The 23684-nt window shown below is 40.9% G+C and overlaps 1 protein-coding gene across 13 annotated transcripts in view; it reads left to right on the top strand.

Moving 5' to 3' along the window:
* The window catches only part of RYR3 (ryanodine receptor 3), a 564793-nt gene that overhangs the window by 88265 nt on the left and 452844 nt on the right, over window positions 1-23684 (top strand). For all 13 annotated transcript variants that reach the window (XM_075129723.1, XM_075129725.1, XM_075129722.1 and 10 more), the window contains exons 2-3: window positions 2923-3042; window positions 20695-20802. In XM_075129723.1, the coding sequence (XP_074985824.1) occupies window positions 2923-3042; window positions 20695-20802 (228 nt within the window). The remainder of the gene's footprint in view (window positions 1-2922; window positions 3043-20694; window positions 20803-23684) is intronic.

The raw sequence follows: 23684 nt of genomic DNA, 5'->3' as shown, positions 1-23684 counted from the left end.
TGTAGTGTCATTATCTGTGGTACTACTAAGTAATACAGCATTTTACCTGCATACAGTACTTGGAAAGAAGAAGCAATGTTGCCTTTTGATGATATCTGTGCAAGTGACCTGTTGCATAACATCTCCACATGCTGAAGTATCTGGCATGACCAGAATAACTTACACCAGTATAACACTGTAGCTAGGTGGAAACACCCTATTTCTCTTATTTTATACTTTTTTTTCTCCTGTAGGCATTTATTATGTGGTATATTTTGATGGACTGTGAAATACCTGATAGCTAAAATATGTTACATTATTTGCCAGTAGCAGGTGTATCCTAAAAGGGTTGAAAACCACAACTAATCTATCTTGGCATGCTTATATCATCTTTCATCTAAGTTATGAAGTGAGTAACGGTTTGCAGAACTTGGTGGTTATTTATAAAGTGTTCTTTTCGGAATGTGATGTACAATAATTCCTAAAATGTTTAAAAAACTAAAACATAACAGGATAATTAGGTAGTAAAATTGCCCACATAGAGCTAAATTTGAAGAAAATAAAACTCGTTTTCCTCCTTTTCTGGTATATTGTTTACCTTGGAGATTTGTGCTGTGAGGAGTGAATCTATGTGGGCCCTGTGTTTTGAAGGTTTAAAAGCTTCCTTTTAGATATAAAATGTCTCTTTGATCATTGGTAATGCTCAAAGATTTTTAAATTAAATGAAGCATTAAAGTGTCTTCAAATTGTGCAGCTAGGGAATCCAAGATGGTGGCTGTAGTGTACTGGTAAATAAGGCAAAATAATTTCTTTTAGTTCTTTTTTAAACAAATACAAGCAATAATCTATTACAGAATATGTGTGATACCATAACCAGGGAATTTCTAATGCAGTGGAAGAACTCCGGTATTGGCTAAGAACCTTGTTTGATGTATACCATCCACAGTTTAGATAACAGTTACCCTTTTTCACTGCCTCACAAGTTGATTTATAGCTGTAGTTTGGTGAAGCAACAATGATATCCCCAAAATAGTTTGAGTGTATAATGGTGAATATCTCCAGTCCCTCCTCCTTAAAGCTACTACTTTATTTTCCTTTACAAAGATGTCATTTGTAGTATAAATTGATTATGTATTTTAGCTACTTATTTGGCCCTCATTAGCATAATATCTCATTATCTTTAATGTAGTTAAACTCAAAACACCCCTGTGAGGAAGGAAAGTGCTATTATTCCCATTTTACATATAGGAAACTGAGGCACAGAGACACTGTGATTTGGCTAGGGTCACACAGACAGCCCAGGTGTCTCAGGGTCCAGGTTAGAATCGTTCTAATTCTCTGTTGTACATAGCTGCCTGTGGGGTTTGCTACTTGCTACCAGATAGAGGAATGATGTTTACTATCTTTTTGGAGTTATTAAATATGCAATTGTTAGATTAAATGTGGGGGGGAGGGGTTCCTTCTTGACACATGCCTTGACTGAAGCATATCAACAGCAATAGTCCAGGAAACCATAACATTTGATTAAAAGTGCCCATTGTGATTACATACCTTCAAGTGGAAGTAAATACAGTTTTATTTTGGAACTGTGATTACTTTGGACCAGTCTTACATTCACGGGTGACATTTCTCTTGCAGTCATTGGTTTAAGCAAGGACTGTAGATTGGGCCCCAAATTTAGCTAATGACTTGTGTATGGCAGAGAAGGCAACAGTGTACATTAGTAAAGGCAAACTCAGTTACATCCAGTATTTCCTGTTGACACCAAAGAAATGCTTTAGGAAGTTTTAACTTCATGTGCCCTTTATTTACCAAGATTGTGAACAAGCAATTTTCATTTTTTTCCCTTTCTACTCACTCTGCATCCTGAGCTGCTAGAGAAGAAGTCTTTGTAGTCAATCTTAGCCAACCATTGCAATAGATATTGTCTATCCTAAGTATAGGAGAAATTGTGTTATCAAAGGGATTTATAACTGTTGGGAAAAGCTGGATTTTTAAAAAATTGTTATCATAGAACATACTGTGAAAATATCCTGGAGAAAAAAATTTTGGCACTCTCTTGGCTGTTGCTCCAATACTGTGATCCTGCAATGTTGGTATTTCCACAGGAGTATATGGAAAATTAGTCTGGAAAAATCACCTGAACCTAGTGTAGGGGGCTTCCATCTCAACATACCCACACAGTCGACAGACCTGAAAAATTTAAGTATGATCTCAGACTTGCCTCCTCCTCTAGTGAACTTGGGCCAAAGTTGTCTCTTAAACTCAAAGATGTTGGCAAAGGACTCAGATTCTTTTCTTGTTAACTCAGAGAAGTAAGCTTTAGCTTGGATGCAGTTATCCCAGTCCACATAACTTACAATCAGGACAAATTCAAAGTTGTTCATTTTACTTACTGCTAGACAGAAACCTGCTTTCCTTTCTCTTCTATTTCACTCTGTTCACTTAAACTGTTAGCAAAACACTCTTTATGTCCTATTCCAAATACAAATTTTTATAGATGAGGAAATTAAAATGACAAAAATAAACTTCCAAAACAATTCAGCACCATATAAACATGATGTATTCCAATTTTTGCCTAACCTGGTCCCTGATTAAAAAGTAGTTATATGATTAAAGCCCTCACGTTCTAATGGCACATGTGAAAATATGGATACATGACTGTCTTTAAATAGATGGACAAGGTGAGTGAGGTAATACCTAAAGAAGAACTCTGTAAAGCTTGAAAGCTTGTCTTTTTCACCAACAGAAGTTGGTTCAATCAAAGATATTATCTCACTCACCATGTCTCTCTCATATCCTGGGACTCTCACAGATACAATACCGCTGCAAACTTTAAACAGATGCAAAATCCCAGACTTGTAATAATGTAGCTCATATGTCATTGCTCCAAACTTTATAGGTATTTTATATTTTCTCACTAGTTCTTGTGTTTCTTGACAGGATGATGAAGTAGTACTTCAGTGTGTTGCCAACATTCAGAAAGAACAGCGAAAGTTCTGCCTGGCAGCTGAGGGACTTGGGAATCGCCTGTGCTTTTTGGAACCAACTTCAGAAGCTAAAGTAAGAATTACTTCAATAAATGCTCTCAGCTGGGGTAATTGATGAATGTTAATCTACCAAATGGCTATGAAGAAATTTAACTGTATGCCCTTTAATATATAGTATATAAATATAAACTATTTGAGGAAATATTTTTCTAGGTCACTGAGATTTGCAAAATTAGTATATTGGTAAGTCAGAGCCTTTTTCCTTTACCTTTTTAATAGTAAAGGGAATTGCATGGCTGAAGTATCATCTATTGTATTAAGGATGTTTCTTAATATAAATCTATTTTTATTCTTTCAGTCTTTCTTTTTTTTTTCTTTTTTTATAACTTTAATATTGGATGCTTAGAAAGGATCTCAGTCCTCAATTCTCTCCCAAAAGGAGGCAAAATTTTGGGACAGTACAAGGCATGCTGTAGTTTTTTAGATGTTATTCACCACTTTCAAATCTGTTACTGTAACTACACTGAAATTTATGATGTAGTTTGAAAATTTACCTTCCAGAAATGTTTACTAATCAAAGTTTGATAATGAACTTCTTCCTGCTACGGCTTCTGTCTCTACTGTTCTAATATACTGGACTGGCATGGCCAGAAGCACCATCTCCTCTTAGTGATTGCCATTAAGTGCTGCTTCCTATAAAGCTGACTCAGCAGAACAGAAGAACCGCAGACAACCACTGGCCCCTGGAAGAGAATTATACAGTATCTGAAAGTGTTTAAAGTTGGTGGATGAAAAACAGACAACAGGGAAACAATATGAGGAAAGGCAAAAGAGACTGGCGCATGGGAGAGCTAATGAGAAGAGTTTGGGGTGGGGGAAGAAGAGATGGTGATAGAAAATAGGAAAGATGGATTAAACAGAAGGGAGTTAAGGGAGAGAAAAGATGTTGTGGTGGAATACCTCTTATTGTCCTTTGCATCTTTTTCTCTTCCAATATGTTGCACATTTGCACTCATTTCTCTTCTCTTCCTTCTTCCTATTTTCTTCTTATCTTTTTATTTTTAGAATGGTATCTGTCTGCATCTTCCCTAATGAAACTTTGTCAGGTGGACATATTTTTCAACCCAGAGATTATGAACATGTTAAGCACACAGTGGATCAATGTGAAAGATCCTTGGCCTCTAACCCCGAGGGGAAAGTCACACTGTTGTTTCATTTGCATTTCTTTGTATCCCAACAGTTGAATCACAATGCTTTTCCTCATGTGTAGTATTACAGATCTGTAATAGTTTTCACCAATGTGTCAATTAAAACTGCAAGCCTGCTTTAATAATAGGCTTCTCTCAGAATTCCTTGCTACTATGGAGTTTAAGTTGTGCCTGATTCTGCATAGCCTTACTCTCCTATCATCATCTATTTTGGTATCTATTAATTGGCAATTCAAAATGCAGCATAATATGTCTAACGATTGTGACCCATTTGATCCTTGAGAACACCAATCAAGATTTGAGGATACTAATATGTCAGTCACTTATGCTGGACTCAGGAAAATGAACAATAGAATCTGTAACTGCACAGGACCCAGTGAAATTACAGCAGTTTTAGGGCCCTAAAAGGCTGTAGTCTAAAATCTTTACATGGTCATTGGTCTTATTTTCTATTTGGTTTTCCTCCAAGACCATTTGTGCAATGGCATCACTATTTCACATGATCAAAAATTCCCGTTGGTCTTGACACTTTGCAGGGACACCACAGTTACAAAGAGATCCGAAAGACGATTCATTGATAGATGGAAATAGAAGAAGTTCATTTACTTTATACTTTAACAGACCAGTGATAGCAATTACATTTTTAAATACATTCTTATTTTCTTTTTTCAAGAAAAGAAAATGGGTTGGTGTTTGTGAAATATGCTAGATCACTTTCAGTGGAAACTGAAATCCCTTTTTCTTTCTAATAAATCAGAAAGCTCCCCCCCCCCTTCTGCTGCAGAACCCTCATTTCAGTATGTGTCACTAAATAGTGTCCAGCCACAAGCTCAGACGTCTTTCCATTCCTGTACCACTGGAACAGAAAAAAAATAAGATTGTACACTCATTCTTTATTCCCATGTAACTTTAGTGCCCTGATGGCCAATATGGAGTCTCCTTTGCAGGCAGCTTTGGCCAAGGGACAGCATGCGCAGGAATGCAGCAGGAAAATTTTTTACCACCCCAGAGGCACCTGTTTTAACCCCCCCAGAGTGAACATACACACCCACAGGAAAAGTACAATGGATATAACAAAGGGAGATACACCTCTACCCCGATATAACGCAACCCGATATAACGCGGGTTCGCATACAACATGGTAAAGCTCCGATATGCTGCTTTGAGCAGCGTGTTAAGGGTGACGGGCTGGGCCGAGGCCGAGGGGTTGGATAAGGGGCAGAGGGTCTTGGTTGGATAAGGGTTGGTCAGGGTCTGGGAGGCAAGAGCTGTTGGGGGGCACTTTTGGTGGCCCCGCAGTTCCAGAGAAGCCCAGGGGATTAGCGGGGGGCCAGGAGCAGCTTGCTCCGCTTCCCTCACCACAGCCCCAGCTGTGTAGCTCGGGGGAGGGGCTTGGCAGAAGGGATCCCCCCTGCACTCACCAGCGGAAGTGGTGTAGCCCAGCCCACTCCACTCTGCCAACTCCCAGCTGCGGCGCTCTGCTTCTTGCCACAGGTGAGCGGGGGGCCAGGGCAAGGAAAGCGGAGCAGGCTGGTGCTGCATCGCTCCACTTCCCGCCACCGGTGAGTGCGGAGGACGTCCTTTCCCCAGCCTCCCCACACTCACTGGCAGCAGGAAGCTGAGTGCTGTGGCTGGGAAGTGGCGGAGTGGAGTGGGCTGGGGCCGCTTTGCTCCACTTCCCGCTGCTGCCGGTGAGTGCCTGATAGGGGTTGGAGCAGACAGGGAACAGGGGGGTTGGGTAGTGGGTGGGGTCTTGGGGGTGATTAGGGATGGGGGTCTCTGGAGGGGGCATTCAGGGAACAAGGAACGGGGGGCAGGGGGCAAAGCAAGTTCAATAGAACATGGTCTCACCTATAACGTGGTGAGATTTTTTTGTCTCCCAAGGACCACGTTATATCGGGGTAGAGGTGTATTTATTTACAGAAGGATGAGAGGAGAAAAACAACAAGGGAAAATATACAGGGAGCAGTAGAACAGGGTTGCATTCAAACCAAGGCCCCACAGGCCCAGTGGTAGCACAGTCTGAAAGCAATGTGTCTGCACACAGAGTTTAGGAGTTTTGAGCAAAGTTTTAGTTTAGTGGTGAGTTGTGGGTGCTTCTGGTCGTCTTCAGTGTCAGTGAACTTTTTTTAACAAACCCCTTTGGTGCCCTCTTCTGCCGCTTTCTGCAAAGCCACACAGAGTGACCACCTTCTCACTTAACTAGCTAGCAGCCTCCCTTCTTATTTTGAATGCAGAGTTACAAGCCCCAGTGCTCACAGCCCCATGCAGCTTTGGCAGCGGTGATACTGCGTTCAGCTTCGGCCTGTTCTTCTCGGGCGATTTCTCCCTGGCATAGTGCTCCTCCTGGCTTTTGTCCTGGGATGTTCCCCAATTGGCCGCCCTGTCCTTCCCAGGCTTCAGGCAGGTTTTTTTTCCTTCACTTTGTCAGGGTCTGCGGGCTGCAGCCCTTCTCTCACTGGAGCTCCAGCGGCCCACCCTGGAGTTTCCCTCCTTTCTCTCATTGCTCCCCCTGCCCACTAGGAAAAAGATTTAAAGGGGCTATGCTCTCTAAACCCCAAAGGGGTTACACTCAGAATGAGGAGCACCAGCTTCATGGTTTAATTTACATCTACCTTGGATGCATCATGAGGAATACATATCTAAAGGGTATGTCTATACTACGAAATTAGGTCGAATTTATAGAAATCGGTTTTGTAGAAAGTGTTTTTATACAGTCGAATGTGTGTGGCCCCACACAAATGCTCTAAGTGCATTTAATCGGCGGAGTGTGTCCACAGTACCAAGGCAACTGTCGACTTCAGGAGCGTTGCACTGTGGGTAGCTTTCCCACAGTTCCCACAGTCTCTGCCGCCCATTTGAATTCTGGGTAGAAATCCCAATGCCTGATGGGGCAAAAACATTGCCGTGGGTGGTTCTGGGTACATATCGTCAGGCTCCCCCTTCCCTCCCTCCTGAGGCACTCTCCTAGGCACTCTCTCAATCCTGCACAGCATATTACTGCACCTGGAGCCAGCGGTACCCTCCCAGGACACCCCATCCAGGTCCATCTCCTCCCACCCACTGAACATATTGGTGCTCCTAGATTCCTCACTTCAGGTCTCCAGACTATCAGAAACCAGAGTGAGAGTTCACACAGCTATCACCTGTCAGGGATAAGGCTCAGTCCCTGAAGGAGTGTTAGGAGGAAGCAGAACAGCTGGACCCACCCAATCCATCAGCAGCAATTCCTGCCACATCGTCTGATGAGGCACCACCCGATGGTTATAGATCACTTCAAGACCTCCTAAAGAGCATTGCAGAGGCTCTCCTGAATCCCCTGGAAGGGGTGCAGCCATCTTTCCTGAGTTTATCACATTGTGCATAGCAAATTATGAGGCACTAGTGCTGAAGTATGGCTTTATTAACAAATGGTCTGAATATGCTAATAAATTGCCACGAGAACTCAGGCCTCAATTCTAGGCCATCCTGGATGAAGGGAAGCTGATAGCCAGATCATCTCCCCAAGTGTTGTTGGACGCAGCAGACATGGTTTCCTGTTCCATGACAACGTCAAGAGTCATGATGGGCTTTATGGCTGTACTCCTTGGGGGTTCCCTAGGAGGTCCAGGTGACAGTGGAGATCTTCCCTTTGAGGGCAATAATCTGTTCAGGGAGAAAATGGAAGAGTCACTGCAAACCCTTTAGGACTCCTGCACCACCTTCTACTCCTTGAGGCAACACACCCCAGCTCCTGGGGGAAAGCACTTCAAACCCTCTTCTTTATAGGCACCATACTGCTCCCCAGCCCTTGCACTGTGAAAGGGCATAGGATTCCTCCTAGGAAGTGCCAATTAATTCAATGCAGCAGACATAATGCCCTGCTCCTGTTCCTTCCTCAATCCTAGCCTCCCTCCAAAAATCATTTTGGTGGGACTCTTGAGAGCTGCCAACCAGTCTCTACACCGCCAGATACTCCACACACACTTCAGCGGCTGCCTGGCCTGTTTCCAACCAATGTGGGAGCATATCACATTGAACAAATGGTCCTATACATCATTTCTAGCAGCAACACAATAGAATTTCCTTACACCACACCCCCAAATCCTCCTACCCATCCTTGTTCAGGGATGCCTCTCATGAGAGAATTCTCAAACAAATAGTGGGCTCCCTGATCCAGTTAGAGCCTCTGTCTCCTCAAAACAAGATATTTCCTTATCCCCCAAAAGAAGGGAATCTGGAGATCCATCCTCGACTTTAGACAGCTAAAGAACTTCATAGGTCATACAAGTTTCAGGATGTCCACCCTGCTCTGCATAATCCCCTGCTGTCAGGGTTCCCTCCCCACTCTGAACTCTAGGGTAGAGATGTGGGGAACCGCATGGAAGACCCCCTAAGCTTATTTCTACCAGCTTAGGTTAAAAACTTCCCCAAGGCACAAATCCTTCCTTGTCCTTGGGTGGGTACTGCTGCCACCACCAAGTGAGTTAGACAGAGATTCAGGAAAAGGACCACTTGGAGTTCCTGTTTCCCTAAAATATCCCCCCAAGCCCTTTCCACCACCTTTCCTTGGGAGGCTTGAGAATAATTGACCAACCAGATAGGTAAACAAGGTGAGCACAGACCAGACCCTTGGGTTTTTAGGACACTAAAAACCAATCAGGTTCTTAAAAACAGAACTTTATTATAAAAACAAAATAAAAGAAGCACCTCTATAAAATCAGGATGGAAGGTAATTTTACAGGGTAATCAGATTCAAAACACAAAGGATTCCCCTCTAGGCAAAACTCTAAAGTTACCAAAACAAAAGAAAACAGGAATAAACCTCCCTCTTAGCACAGGAAAAATTCACAAGCTAAAACAAAAGATAATCTAATGCATTTCCTTCCTATTACTTACAATTTGTAATCTTAGATGCTTAATTCAGCTATGACTTTAGGAGATGTATTTTCACTGCCCTGGTTCCTCGCTGACCCGGAGAGAACACACAGAAAACACAAAGAAAAACCTTCTCCCCTTATTGGTCCTTTTGGTCAGGTGCCAGCCAAGTTATTTAAACTTCTTAACCCTTTACAGGTAAAGGAGGGATTTTATGCTACCCGTAGGTGTATGTTTATGACACCTGCCTAAACACAGAAGACTGTGCAGCTCTCTGTTTGAAGGATGCCTGTTTCCATATAGGTATTTATCCAGTGTCCACAAGGTTCCTTTTCTTCACAGAGGATCGGGAAAATTTTCAATACGGAGTTCTCCCCTTCAGTCTCTCAATGGCCCAGAGTGTTCAGTGGTAGCAGCATACCGGCATCACCGGGGCAGATGAGTATTTCTTTATCCTGATGAGGCCAGTCATATCAGGAAGTACAGACTATGGTCCTTTCCCTGCTAAACCTCCAACACTCCTTGGGATTTCAAGCAAATCTAGAGACATTCACTTAAATTCTAGAACCCGTGTGGAGATTAATCAGAGGGACTATGAACGCTGTTTTGGCCAAGGCTTTCCTACCGTAGGACAAATTCCTTGTGATGAGGGATCTCATCACCCATCCTCAATTGAGTCCCCCGATGACTGACTGATCCTGTCTAGTCCTTCTAGGCCATAGGACTTCCTACACCTACATGACATTCTTTGTGAGGCTCCATCTTCAGTGCCCCCAGGCATGGTTGAGGATGGTCTATGATACAAGCAAACAAATGAGACTCGATTCCTCAGAATGTGTTAACATCACTCACCTGGTGGGAAACCAAAGAGACTGTGTGCATTGGCATTCCTTTTATTCCCCACCAAGAAACTAGCTATGGACATCTCCCAATTGGGCTGTGGAGTGCACCTGGATAAACATCTGGCTCAAGGCTCTTGGATTTATCAGAAATCCAAACTGCACATCAGTCTCTTCAAACTTAAAGCAGTTCATGAAGCTTGGAAGAAGTTTTTACTCTTCATCTATGCTGTATGTGTTCAAGTTATGTTGGACAACATGACGATGGTATACTGTGTAAACAAGCAGGGAGGTAAGACAGTCATTCCACTCTGCCTCAGGTGGTCAAGCTTTGACACCAGATCACCCTCTTGGCAGTACACCTTCCAGGCAAGATGAACAGTGAGAGATAAAAAGGCATCTTTTAAAAAGTGAAAGTCAAATCCTAGTGAGGTAAATAGAAAAGAGCGTAAACACTTCCAAATTAAGTGTAAAAATGTAATAAGAAAAGCCCAAAAGGAGTTTGAAGAACAGCTAGCCAAAAACTCAAAAGGTAATAACAAAATGTTTTTTTAAGTACATCAGAAGCAGGAAGCCTGCTAAACAACCAGTGGGGACCCTGGACAATCGAGATACAAAAGGAGCACTTAAAGACGATAAAGTCATTGCGAAGAAACTAAATGAATTCTTTGCTTCAGTCTTCATGGCTGAGGATGTTAGGGAGATTCCCAAACTTGTTGAGCCGTCTTTTGTAGGTGGCAAATCTGAGGAATTGTCACAGATTGAAGTGTCACTAGAGGAGGTTTGGGAATTAATTGATAAACTTAACAGTGACAAGTCACCGGGACCAGATAGCATTCACCCAAGAGTTCTGAAAGAACTCAAATGTGAAATTGCAGAACTATTAACTATGGTTTGTAACCTGTCCTTTAAATCAGCTACTGTACCCAATGACTAGAAGATAGCTAATGTAATGCCAATATTTAAAAAGGGCTCTAGAGGTGATCCTGGCAATTACAGACCGGTAAGTTTAACGTTAGTACCGGGCAAATTAGTTGAAACAATAGTAAAGAATAAAATTGTGAGACATATAGAAGAACATAAATTGTTGTGCAAAAGTCAACATGGTTTCTGTAAAGGGAAATCATGTTTTACTAATCTATTAGAGTTCTTTGAAGGGGTCAACAAACATGTGGACAAGGGGGATCCAGTGGACACAGTGTACTTAGATTTCCAGAAAGCCTTTGACAAGGTCCCTCACCAAAGGCTCTAATGTAAATTAAGTTGTCATGGGATAAGAGGGAAGATCCTTTCATGGATTGTGAACTGGTTAAAAGACAGGGAACAAAGGGTAGAAATCAATGGTAAATTTTCAAAATGGAGAGGAGTAACTAGTGGTGTTCCCCAAGGGTCAGTCCTCAGACCAATCCTATTCAACTTATTCATAAATGATCTGGAGAAAGGGGTAAACAGTGAGGTGGCAAAGTTTGCAGATGATACTAAACTGCTCAAGATAGTTAAGACCAAAGCAGACTGTGAAGAATTTCAAAAAGATCTCACAAAACGAAGTGATTGGGCAACAAAATGGCAAATGAAATTGAATGTGGATAAATGTAAAGTAATGCACATTGGAAAAAATAACCCAACTATACATACAATATGATGGGGGCTAATTTAGCTACAACTAATCAGGAAAGAGATCTTGGAGTCATCGTGGATAGTTCTCTGAAGACATCCATGCAGTGTGCAGCGGCAGTCAAAAAAGCGAACAGGATGTTAGGAATCATTAAAAAAGGGATAGAGAATAAGATGGAGAATATCTTATTGCCCTTATATGAATCCATGGTACACCCACATCTTGAATACTGTGTACAGATGTGGTCCCCTCATCTCAAAAAAGATATGCTGGCATTAGAAAAGGTTCACAGAAGGGCAACTAAAATGATTAGGGGTTTGGAATGGGCTCCATATGAGGAGAGATTAAAGAGGCTAGGACTTTTCAGCTTGGAAAAGAGGAGACTAAGGGGGGATATGATAGAGGTGTGGAGAAAGTGAATAAGGAAAAAGTTATTTACTTGTTCCCAAATATAAGAACTAGGGGCCACCAAATGAAACTTTTGGGCAGCAGGTTTAAAACAAATAAAAGGAAGCTCTTCTTCAACACAGCGCACAGTCAAGCTGTGGAACTCCTTGCCTGAGGAAGTTGTGAAGACTAGGACTATAACAGGGTTTAAAAGAGAACTAGATAAATTCATGGAGGTTAAGGCCATTAATGGCTATTAGTCACAGATGGGTAAGGAATGGTGTCCGTAGCCTGTTTGTCAGGGGGTGAAGATGGATGGCAGGAGAGAGATCGCTTGAGCATTACCTGTTAGGTTCACTCCCTCTGGGGCACCTGGCCACTGTCGGTAGACAGGATACTGGGCTGCATGCACCTTTGGTCTGACCCAGTATGGTCATTCTTATGTTCTTATGTTACTTTAGCAGACAGCCTCAGCAAGGATTTCTACAAGGACCATGAGTAGGACCTCCACAACTCGGTGGCACAGGACATTTTCCATCAGTGGGGCTGCCATCCTGGGACCTATTTGAATCCCAGGCAAACAAGAAGTGTCCGGCCTGCTGCTGCCGAGCCATTCAAGGGGAGAGTTCCAGAGGGGATGTTTTCCTGGAGCTACTAATGTATGTCTCCCTCCCTTCCCCGTTTCTGCTCCCCTCATGTAAAGAGGGAGGTCAAACAGGACAAAACAGTAGTCTTGGTGGCACCTAGATAGTTGATACAATTTTGGTTCACCACCATCCTCCAGATGGCCTCACTCATACATTCTGAACCTACTGACTGAGTATGGGGGGCAGGACCAACTATCCCAACCTAGCATCCTTCTGTCTCAGAGCCTGATTTTTGGATGGATAGCACATGTAAGGAGATCATGTTCAGAAGAGGTCCAATCCGTCTTCCGCAACATTAGAAAAACCTTTACAAGAAAATGTTATGCTGACAAATGGAAGTGGTGCTCCCTTTGGTGCCAGCATCATTACGTACGTCCACAGAATGCGATGATCTTGGACTAACTTCTGTCTCTAAAGACATAGGGTCTGTCCATTAGCTCACAGTGTGTACGTCTAGCAGCAACTAATGCCTTCCACCCTCCAGCGGAGAACTGCTCAGTGTTTACTCACCCTATGACTGTGAGGTTTTTAAAGGGTACCACTAGAACCTTCACACACGCACATGCTCCCCCCACCGCTGGTATCAAGACCTACCCCTGCCTAGAACCTGAACCTGGCACTGCCAGCCCTTATGAATCTGCTGTTTGAGGCTTTGGGGCCCCGAAGGTGGATCTCCCTTACACAGTGGATTTTCCTTACGTAAGGATAAGGTTTCTATGATATTGCATCCCAGTTTCAGGATTTCAGTATTTACATTTATTGCATTTAAAATCTAAGGTATAGTAATGAAAAATCTGTTGCCAAACTCTTGTGTGTGTTCTTGTTCATGGAGAACAATGGAGGCAATGTCAGTGGAGAGAAAATTGCTAACTTATCTTACTGGCTTCTGACAAGTCTTATATTTTGTTTTTAAAGCAACCTACAATAAGCAAGTTTTCTCCTTTTATTTATATAGCTATTTATGGTAATTTTAATGTGTTAAATGTTAAGTTTTATCAGTTTTTTGAGCTAAAATGTTTATTTTATAAAGAAAATGTTAAACCTGAATATCAAAATACATAATGGTCTCTGCAATAGTAATGGTCTACCTTGTACCGTATATCTCAATTTTGTTGTTATGAGACCTGGTATGTATGAAGTTGCATATGTAACTTGTGGTTCCTGATAATTTAGCTGGGTATAGTGAAATTGTCTTAATGTTCAGATAACTATAAGGAGTTATTTAGCCAAAAAAGTATGTTGACAGGAGATGAGTTGTTTAGCTTATTCTGGTTTACAATGAGGCATTTTGAAGCGATGAATGGGCATGTGATTTTGTGGTCTTTTATAAATCAGTTAGGAGAAGGATTGATGCCTATTAGAAGTGCTAATCACTTATTGTTTACATTCAGAAGGGTTTTCTACACTGCAAAACGTAAAAACATCTGCACTGCTTCTCTCTGCCAAGTGTTTTTGACAACAGAACTGCTAGCTGATTATTCAAATTGAACACAGCTATATGCATGTTTTTCCTTTTTAAACCAAATTATGTTGCAACATAATATGTACTGTTTAAAACAACATGCACTGACTTAATATTGGCCTTAGTGAAAAATGAATAGGTTGATGTGTGTTTTTTTTAAAAAATATTGACAAACACTGTAAGTTTTCACAGTGACTGATGACATCTGTGCCCAAAGTGCTTAAAAGCTAATTCAATAATAATAAACAGAACAGTTTATATGCAGAAAGGAATAGGGAATACCGCATTTCACTACTAAAGCTTTTGAATCTATTATTTATTTTTATTTCAGTGTTTTTTCTGTTTTGGTTTGAAATATGCTCTGGCACACTTACAGATATACAAATTCAAAAAAGGATAATTAGTCCAACTGAATTTAATCATGTGCATAATAAAAAAGCTTTGAGCAGGAGATTGTAGGAAAAGACATGAAGAGGCTGACTTAGAGGCATACCCCATTGCTGAAGCCGCATTATTACATCTGCATATAAAAGACCTGGAAAATCAATCCTGAATAGGGATAATGGGCACCTTTTGACTTCTGCTTTATGCACCTTATGGTGCAGGATGAATGATGATGACTCCTGTGCATAAAATTACTCATGTACATGTTTGCAGGATTGAGACTTCAAACTTTGCAGCATGACCTGAAGGTCAACAGCACTAGGCTCTGATGTGTGAACTCTTCTGTTCTAGTGTGTAAACTCTTTTGCTTTCAAGGATGCACTGTATATACTTTTTATTATACTTTTCTTGTCCAATAGAAAATGAAAGAGGATTACCGTTTTCCTCTAACATCATACTGTACACATATGCATTAGTTTGGGTTTAAGATTTGTTTTCATCATCTCACTTTTGGTTGGTTTTCTGTTACATTATCAGGATAAAAATATCCATTTTGTGATGTTACTGAGAAAGAAATGCATCAGACTGCCTCTCCATATTTGCTTGTATATTTGGTGGTAATCACATCTATATGTACAACTTTACACAAAAACCTATGTTAAAAGAACATTATTATGTTTGCAAAGTCAAGCACTCAAAATTTAGAAAATGCCTGTGCAATCTTAATTAAGCCCCCTTCTGCATATGCATCATGAGACAGTCTTTAATTATATGACCACATGCTATTTTGCATCACCTTACACTAATGAAGGTAAGTATTTATAAGAATATATTTTGAGGGGTGAGATTGTCCCTGGACCCCATGTAGGTGTGAAGGAGCATAAGGAACTTAACACAAAGCACCAGTACAATACCCCCCAAAATTTGGGATTCCTGATGAAGATTTTGACTACTTTGCAGTAGTTTTAGAAGCTGAAAAAGGGCTGGATTAAGATACTTATTGCATAGATTAGAGACTCAGCACACTGTGGCTGGGGTGAATGCGAGGCAGATTTTTATTTCCTGTTTTTTGTGGCCATGCTAACCATTCACAACTAACACCACATCCCCCTTTCTAAAAAGGAAGGGTGATCAAACCTTTATCCTAACAGTACATGAAACAACAAACAGCCCTATGAAGAGCAGGGTAGACTGCCTGAACTTTCAGTGATTTATTCTGCCCCTTTTAAGGCATTTGACTGCTAGTCCTCCGACTTCCTTAAATTCTCAAGATCTTATATAATCCTCCAGGAATGTAGGAGACTGTATTTTTCTTGCTTGATCTCTCCTTTCAGGAAGAGTCTCAAGAGGGTACATGTGGTTCTGTATGGGCAGGCGGGGTGTTGTTCACAGGTTCCATTTCAGGGTAGTGATCTGGGTAGACTGGAGGTCCCCCTGGTGACACAACGTGACATTGGTTCCAATGGATGATTCCTGCTGGCATTCTAACAAAGTAGGTTTGAGATGTCCTGGCACATCCCCTTTTCTTGAGAGTCTTTCATGCAAATGTGATCTCCTAGATTCAGTACTCCCAAGGATTTGACTCTGTGGCACCTGTCAAAGACCACCTTCTGGTGGGGTTTCTATTGATCTTCCATCTTCTGTAATCTTGGGACATCTGGCCAACAAGAGTTGAGTTGGGAAAGGAAGGTTATGATAGTGGACTTCAACTGCCTTCCCATCAACAGTTTTGCAGGCTGAGTCCATTTGCTGGAGGTGTTGACTGGTATGGCAACAGGGCAAGATAAAGGTATGAGGATTTAGAAAGAAGTTGTTTTATTTTCTTTACTATATGTTCTGCTTCACCATTACTCTGATGGAACTGTGGCTGGATCTGACATGAATGAAACTGTAGGTATCTGCAAACCTCTTGAAAGTCTCAGAGGAAAACTGAGTACCATTGTTAGAGATGACTTGCTCCAGAATCCTAAAACAGGAAAAACATGGATTTTATCCTCTCCACAACTGCACTTGATGTGATGCTGAGTGGCCTAACAACTTCAATGAACATTGAGACATAATCAGTCATCAGAAGACAGGTGGTATTATCCAGATAAAAAAATCAGTCCTGACTTTCTGTCATGGCCTGTCTGGTACAGCAGATGATAGTAATGGTTCCAGTGGATTGGGTTCACGTGAGCACAAATTTCACATTTCTCAACTCTCTGCTGTAATTGTTTGTTCAGCCCAGGCCACCAAACTGTCTGTTTAGCTCCCTTCCTGCATTTTGTAATGCCTCTGTGTCCCTCATGCAGTCTGTTGAGGATTTCCTGTTACATTAGGGATAACTAGTCTGGACCTCATCAACAATAAACCTTGCTTTGTAACAAGATCCCTGGAAACCACCCAGTATGATTTCCTGTCTGTTTTGTGCCACCTTCTTTGTAGCGTTTGCAGTGATTCATATCTTGACTCAGGAATTCATCTGCTTCTTGCAGATGTTTTTCTGTGATAAGTAAATCAGTATGTACTTCATCTGTGAAATCTTCCAAAAATAGCTCCTCTGTTCACGCTCTTGCTGTGGCTTGCCTGAGATTGGGGCTCTGGAGAGTGTATCAGCTGTGGAGGAATGCTCATATCTTGCTTCATTTTTCTGAATGCCTGATTCTGTTTAGTTCCAGGAATTCTGTGGACTAATGAGCTCTCGTAATGGCTTTGACTACTCTGCCAAGTAAGGTAGGAATTTTCCTAGGTGTGTTACTATGTCCATGAATCGATATATTTCACTGATGCACTGAGGCTCCTTCATCAGGGTAATCACTTGTACTTTCTCTGGATCTGGTTTGACCCCCTGCTCCATTAGTGACCGAGCCTAGACAGACACTTAATTCTGTCTTTGAGAATTTACATCTGTCATTTCGTGTTAGGCCTGCTGTCTCACATCCTTCAAGAGATGTTGGTTGTGTTGGGTTTGAGCTGATCGGTAGACAAGGATATCATCCATATGGCAGAGAACCTCTTCCAGACCCTCCAGGAATTATGACTTTTTTTCTGGAAGTGTTACGGAGCAGAAGATATGCCACATAGTACTCTATTGAAACAAAACCTTCCAAAAAATGTGATGAAGGTCATTGTAGTACAGCTTCTGCAGCAAGTTGTATCTGCCAAAACCCAGACGGGGCATCCAATTTTGAAACTTCTGCTTATCTAATTGTCAAATGGTGTGCCCAACATATGGGAGTATGTTTCACTCTCTACAGACATTCTCATTGAGCTTGGTAAGGTCTACACCGATCCAAATCTTGTCATGTAGTTTTGGGATCACAACCATGCCTGCACAGCATTCAGTTGGAGTGTCTATTCTGGAAGTGACACCCATCTACTCAATGAGGTTGATCTTTGCTTTCACCCTGGGTGGTAAAGGATGGGAGAGTCTCCTAGGTAGAGTTGGAGCATGTCAAGGTTCCTTCCCCACTCTGAACTCTAGGGTACAGATGTGGGGACCTGCATGAAAAACCCCCTAAGCTTATTTTTACCAGTTTAGGTTAAAACTTCCCCAAGGTACAAACTGTTTTACCTTTTGTCCCTGGACTTTATTGCTGCCACCACCAAGCGTCTAACAAATATAAGCGGGAAAGAGCCCACTTGGAAACGTCTTTCCCCCCAAAATTCCCCAAGCCTTACACCCCCTTTCCTGGGGAAGGCTTGATAAAAATCCTCACCAATTTGCATAGGTGAACACAGACCCAAACCCTTGAATCTTAAGAAAAATGAAAAAGCAATCAGGTTCTTAAAAGAAAAATTTTAATTAAAGAAAAAGTAAAAGAATCACCTCTGTAAAATCAGGATGGTAACTACCTTACTGCGTAATCAGATTCAAAACATAGAGAATCCCTCTAGGCTAAACCTTAAGTTACAAAAAGACACAAAACCAGGAATATACATTCCATTCAGCACAACTTATTTTCTCAGCCATTTAAACAAAACAGAATCTAACGCGTATCTAACTAGATTGCTTACTGACTTTTTACAGGAGTTCTGACCTGCATTCCTGCTCTGGTCCCGGCAAAAGCCAACACACAGACAGAGAGAACCCTTTGTTCCTCCCCCCTCCAGCTTTGAAAGTATCTTGTCTCCTCATTGGTCATTTTGGTCAGGTGCCAGCGAGGTTGTCTTAGCTTCTTAACCCTTTACAGGTGAAAGGGTTTTTCCTCTGGCCAGGAGGGATTTAAAGGTGTTTACCCTTCCCTTTATATTTATGACAGAGCAAATGGCTTTGCATTTGGTGTAAGTTTAATGTGGTATTCTTCCTCTAATTCCCCAGTCCTTGGAACATTTTTGGGACCTCTTTGGAATCTCTGGTTCTAGGTTCATGATGACTGGTTCTATCCTTATAACCATGCTTATAGCTGTGATTGCTGGAAAGTCAAGTAGAGCAGTGTATCAGCTACCTATAGCATAGACATCTTGGGATGTAGTCTTCTCAGAGTTTTAGAGTGGCTAACATTTTCCTTTCACATCAAACAAGGACTTTCCTGTGCCTTTCAATTCATTTTTGAGTCTTGAAGTGTTGGTGGTTTGGCACACCATGGAAATTCTTTCATGCTCTGTTGTATTCTTGTTCTTTACTCAGTGTTAGCATAGCCATCTCTGGATCCCTTTATGCTTTTACTGATCTGGTTGGGTATTGTTTCTAGGCATTCTAGATATTTTCCTTCCCATGTGTATGGCTTCTACAGTGGGTTCCTACTCAAAATTTTTGTTCTTTGAACAAATACTTTGTTCTTGGCTGTCACTAGTGTGAGATTAGGATAATTTTGGTGTTGTGTTGCTGTGGGCCCTAGCCTAGTTTCAGTGTTCATTACTTTTCTAGCCACACCCCCTGTTGCAGCCTGGACTCACCCTAGCAGTTCTCTCTGGACAGTCTGTGTTTTCAGGCCTCTGCCAGTTTCGATGGTACTCTGCAGGTTTTTTTGGCTGTTCTGGATAGAGACTTGCTTTTTTGTGTCTCCCCCCCCCCCCTTTTTTTTTTCCTTTTTGCAGAGGTGTTGTGTGATCCACTGGATCTTTATTCAGTCCCGCTCAGACATCATGCAGTGATTACAGAGACACAGAAGGTGGTGGTTTGGGTGAATGAAAAACTCTGGCTTCTTTGAGAAGTGTGCCTGACTCTGCAACTTGTAGGAACACTACCTGGAGATCAGTACATACTTTTATAAGACACTATTCCCTTGTAGGTTTCAGAGTAACAGCCGTGTTAGTCTGTATTCGCAAAAAGAAAAGGAGTACTTGTGGCACCTTAGAGACTAACCAATTTATTTGAGCATAAGCTTTCGTGAGCTACTGCATCCGATGAAGTGAGCTGTAGCTCACGAAAGCTTATGCTCAAATAAATTGGTTAAGTCTCTAAGGTGCCACAAGTATTCCCTTGTAGAGGCATCTAGGTCTTATACCCATTTTGGCAGAACTATCTTACAATCACTGGGCAGACTCTGAGCACCTACTTTCAACACATTAGGTCACTGCTTGAAAGTCACCAAGAATGGAATACATCTGGGCAATCAAAGAAAGAACGGTTACTTACCTTACAGTAACTGTGGTTCTTTGAGATGTGTTGTCCATATGTACTCCATGACCTTCCTCCACCCTTTATGCCCTTGGGTGGGCAGGTGTGAAGACATTCAGCGCACAGGTGTGGCCCCCTATGGACACTGCTGACCAAAACATTCCTATAATGAGTGTATGGGACATGTTTTCCACTGTTGGTACCATGTGGAAAACACATATTGAACACCTACTGTTACTGTAGAGTAAATAACTGCTCTTTCCTGTTGTAGAACTAGTGGATTGAAAATATTTCCACTCTTTTGTATTGAATGTAAGAATTATAATTCAATAACTATAGACCTTTTGATGCTACAGTTAAGGTTTTTCTTATAATGTGAAGTACATTCAAGGGCTGGGATATCAAATTATGATTGCAGATCTTTCCTTATAGTTTTCTATTGATTTTTCATGACTAAATATTTTAATAACTGAGGAAAAAAAGTAGCCTGAAGATACACTCTTCTGCTTTTGGGCCTGATGACCCCTTATTTTAACAGTAGTACAGTGCTCTAAATAAAAAAGGACAATTAATTGTAGCGAGAAAATCTTCTGAAGGTGAGAAAATCTTCTGAAGGTATAAATTTTTTTATACAAAAACTTGTGTTCTTAGAAAACAAACGTACTTTCACCTTAAAATGTATGTTTTTTTTATTTTGTGTGTATGTGCATATGTGCTTTACATTTGCTTGAACTCACCAGCTAGGTCATTCTTGTCCTTTGTCTTGTTCTTGTTTTTGCAGTATGTGCCTCCAGATCTTTGCATCTGTAATTTTGTGCTGGAGCAGTCTCTTTCTGTCAGAGCCCTACAGGAAATGCTGGCCAGCACAGGGGAAAATGCCAGTGAAGGGGTAAGTAAATTATTTTTATTTTGGCATCAAAAAGGATACCAGGCATCCAACTTTGAACTGTTTCTCATTTTTTTAATCCCCATTAAGGACCTTTAGAACAGAGGATGCCTAAGAATGGGGTAGCAGATACTTCAATATTCCTTTTATTTAGGGTTGCCATTGATCCATCACCTTTATAATGCAGACAAATTTTCATATTGAGAAGCTAGGTGCATTTAATGTACTTAGCAGATGAAAGAAAACACAACCATACTCTACAAAGGCCAGTTACTGTACTGCTAGTTCAGAATTGGCTGCTGAACAATGCAGAAGTTCACCATTGGGATGAGCCTAGCTTCTGCCAGCCAAAGGAGTATGAGTTGCTTTGAAATTTAGGTCATAAGGTTGCTTTGAAATTTAGGTCATCAGCATGGGGTAGTACTATAAACCTATCAGCAGTCACAAGTCAGAATAAGAGAGTATAATCTTTAAAGTTAACTGTTAGCTCCTTAAATTCATCTATCAACCAAGTAAAATGACATAATTTGTTCTGGACTTCAAATATTAATATACTTTTTGTAGTTGTACTTCTATAACTAAAGATTTGTTTCTCCATGAGTTTGTTTTAGTTATGGTGAGGGAGCATAAATTCTCCTGTGGAAATGTTTCATTACAGATTATTTGTATGTGTTTCTGCATCTCTAAATGTATTAAAACACAAAATTATATTTAAGTAATGTTGATAGTCTGGTGTAAATGCACACATGAAAGAGATTTGAAAAGTAAAAGCTGCAAGTTCTTTCTGTTGTGCTTACATGTTGCATCACTGGTGGAACGTTAGACCACTGTGATACCAAAACACAAGAACGAGCTAAAGAGGATTTTCATGCTGCAGGAACTTCCAGATGTCAAACTAATAAATGTACTTCAGAAATGTATTCTCTTGCCATATTTACTACTGAAAAAGCTATTTGAGTTTAAAAACTGTGGTTTGCTCTTTCACAGTCTATCTTTTTCTCCTTTTGTGATATGGAAGTGAAGTGATAATACTGAATTTGTGGCACTGTAATCATTTCTTAGGCAATAGATGTGATGGTGAGAGTAAAAACTGGCCTGAAACTGAACACCCTTACTTGTGTTCTTCCCCCTTTCATCAAGCACATAGAATCGTGGCTACCTGGTAACATACAGTCTTCTTAATTTATTGGGAGAAAGGACAAATATTTCATTAATCAATACTAAGGAATTAAATAGAAACTCTAAAATGTGCATGTGTTGCAGCAGAGTCTGTATGATGGGCTGCCATATCGGGGGCCACAAAACTCTTGCCCTGGTAGTAGTCAAACAAGCAAATGGGCTCCTCTTGGCTTGTACTGAGCATTATCTGCTGTGGACTTCTTTGGGCCTCTGAGGTTGGCTTTTGACTGCTTTGCTTTGCTGATGTAGACTATAGGCCGTGCTGCCAGCCGGACCATCACCAGGCTGCCGATGTCTGCTGTGATGAGATGCTTGAATTAGTTTCCCAGTCTAGATTTAAACCTCTCTCCCTGGACTGGGAGCCCAGAGCAAAGGAAGGCTGAATCTCCACTCTCAATTTAATTGCTTTGGGCTCAAGCACCCCATCTGAGCCAACCAAGAAACTCCAAATGATACCGCTCTGTTACACTTTGTGTAACTACATGGCAAGAACTTTATATGTATCAAATTAACCTGCATTCAACTAGATGACCATTCAATTTTCCCCTTTTCTGTTGTGGGGAAACCTGAAGACTCCTGTTTTCTGAAAGCTTCATAGCGCTGGGGCTTAAACATATAATTTTGATTTCACTGCCAAATCAGGCAGAAGGAAAAGTGGACCTTGGAGGGAGAAAACTTTGTTTTTCAGATTAACCCAAGGAATGCACCATATGTGTATGTTAATTAAAATTAATTTGGGGTAATATCCTTTTTGTACAAATGCTGCATTATTCCAAATTTACTTCAAAATGAAAACCTCCTTTGACTCAGTTTTCCATGCTTTTATAGACTTAATACAGTTTAAATGTACTTGTAGTGCTTTCTTTTTCTTTTTCTTAGGATAATCCTGGAAAATAAAGGAGGTTGATGCGGGGAGGTGGGGTTTGTATGTTACATAATAAGATAGCCTGTAATGGCTCCTTTGGGAGGTAGAGCGAATGGGTGTTTGACGCAATAGAGGATAATTGTTCCTTTGAATGTTTCCACAGTTCATTTGGAAATTTGCATCCGATGAAGTGAGCTGTAGCTCACAAAAGCTTATGCTCAAATAAATTGGTTAGTCTCTAAGGTGCCACAAGTACTTCTTTTCTATTTTCAAAAATGTGTATTTTTATACTAAAGATGGTAATAGGTAGGAATAAAAAATTAGAAACATGATTTTCTCTTTTGAATTATAAATTGGCTTTTATACTGTGGTCTGTTCACTGTTCTGCAACAACTGACCATTTGAAAACAGATTTAGATTTTATCCGCTTGTAAAGTGGATGCATCAAAGTACTACGTAAATATTGATTATGTTACAATGATTCTTATTTCTCCCAATAAAATGAAAGGTTTCAGAGTAACAGCCGTGTTAGTCTGTCTTTGCAAAAAGAAAAGGAGTACTTGTGGCACCTTAGAGACTAACCAATTTATTTGAGCATGTACAGCTGTAGCTCACGAAAGCTCATGCTCAAATAAATTGGTTAGTCTCTAAGGTGCCACAAGTACTCCTTTTCTTTTTAATAAAATGAAAGTGTAACTCTAGCTATGATTAGCTATAATGTAGTTATGTACTAAAGTTTCCCATCTATAGTCAAAAGGCTATATTCTCTTTTCAAATAGGATAAATGTTTCCAAGCACTGTGGGAGTAACAGAGCCACTGTAGTCTGTTGCATAAGGACCC

Source organism: Caretta caretta, chromosome 6 (assembly GCF_965140235.1).
Source record: "Caretta caretta isolate rCarCar2 chromosome 6, rCarCar1.hap1, whole genome shotgun sequence".
In the NCBI taxonomy this organism is placed as follows: Eukaryota; Metazoa; Chordata; order Testudines; family Cheloniidae; genus Caretta; species Caretta caretta.
Note: the sequence above shows the minus strand (reverse complement) of the source record. Positions and strands in the feature narration are given on the sequence as shown.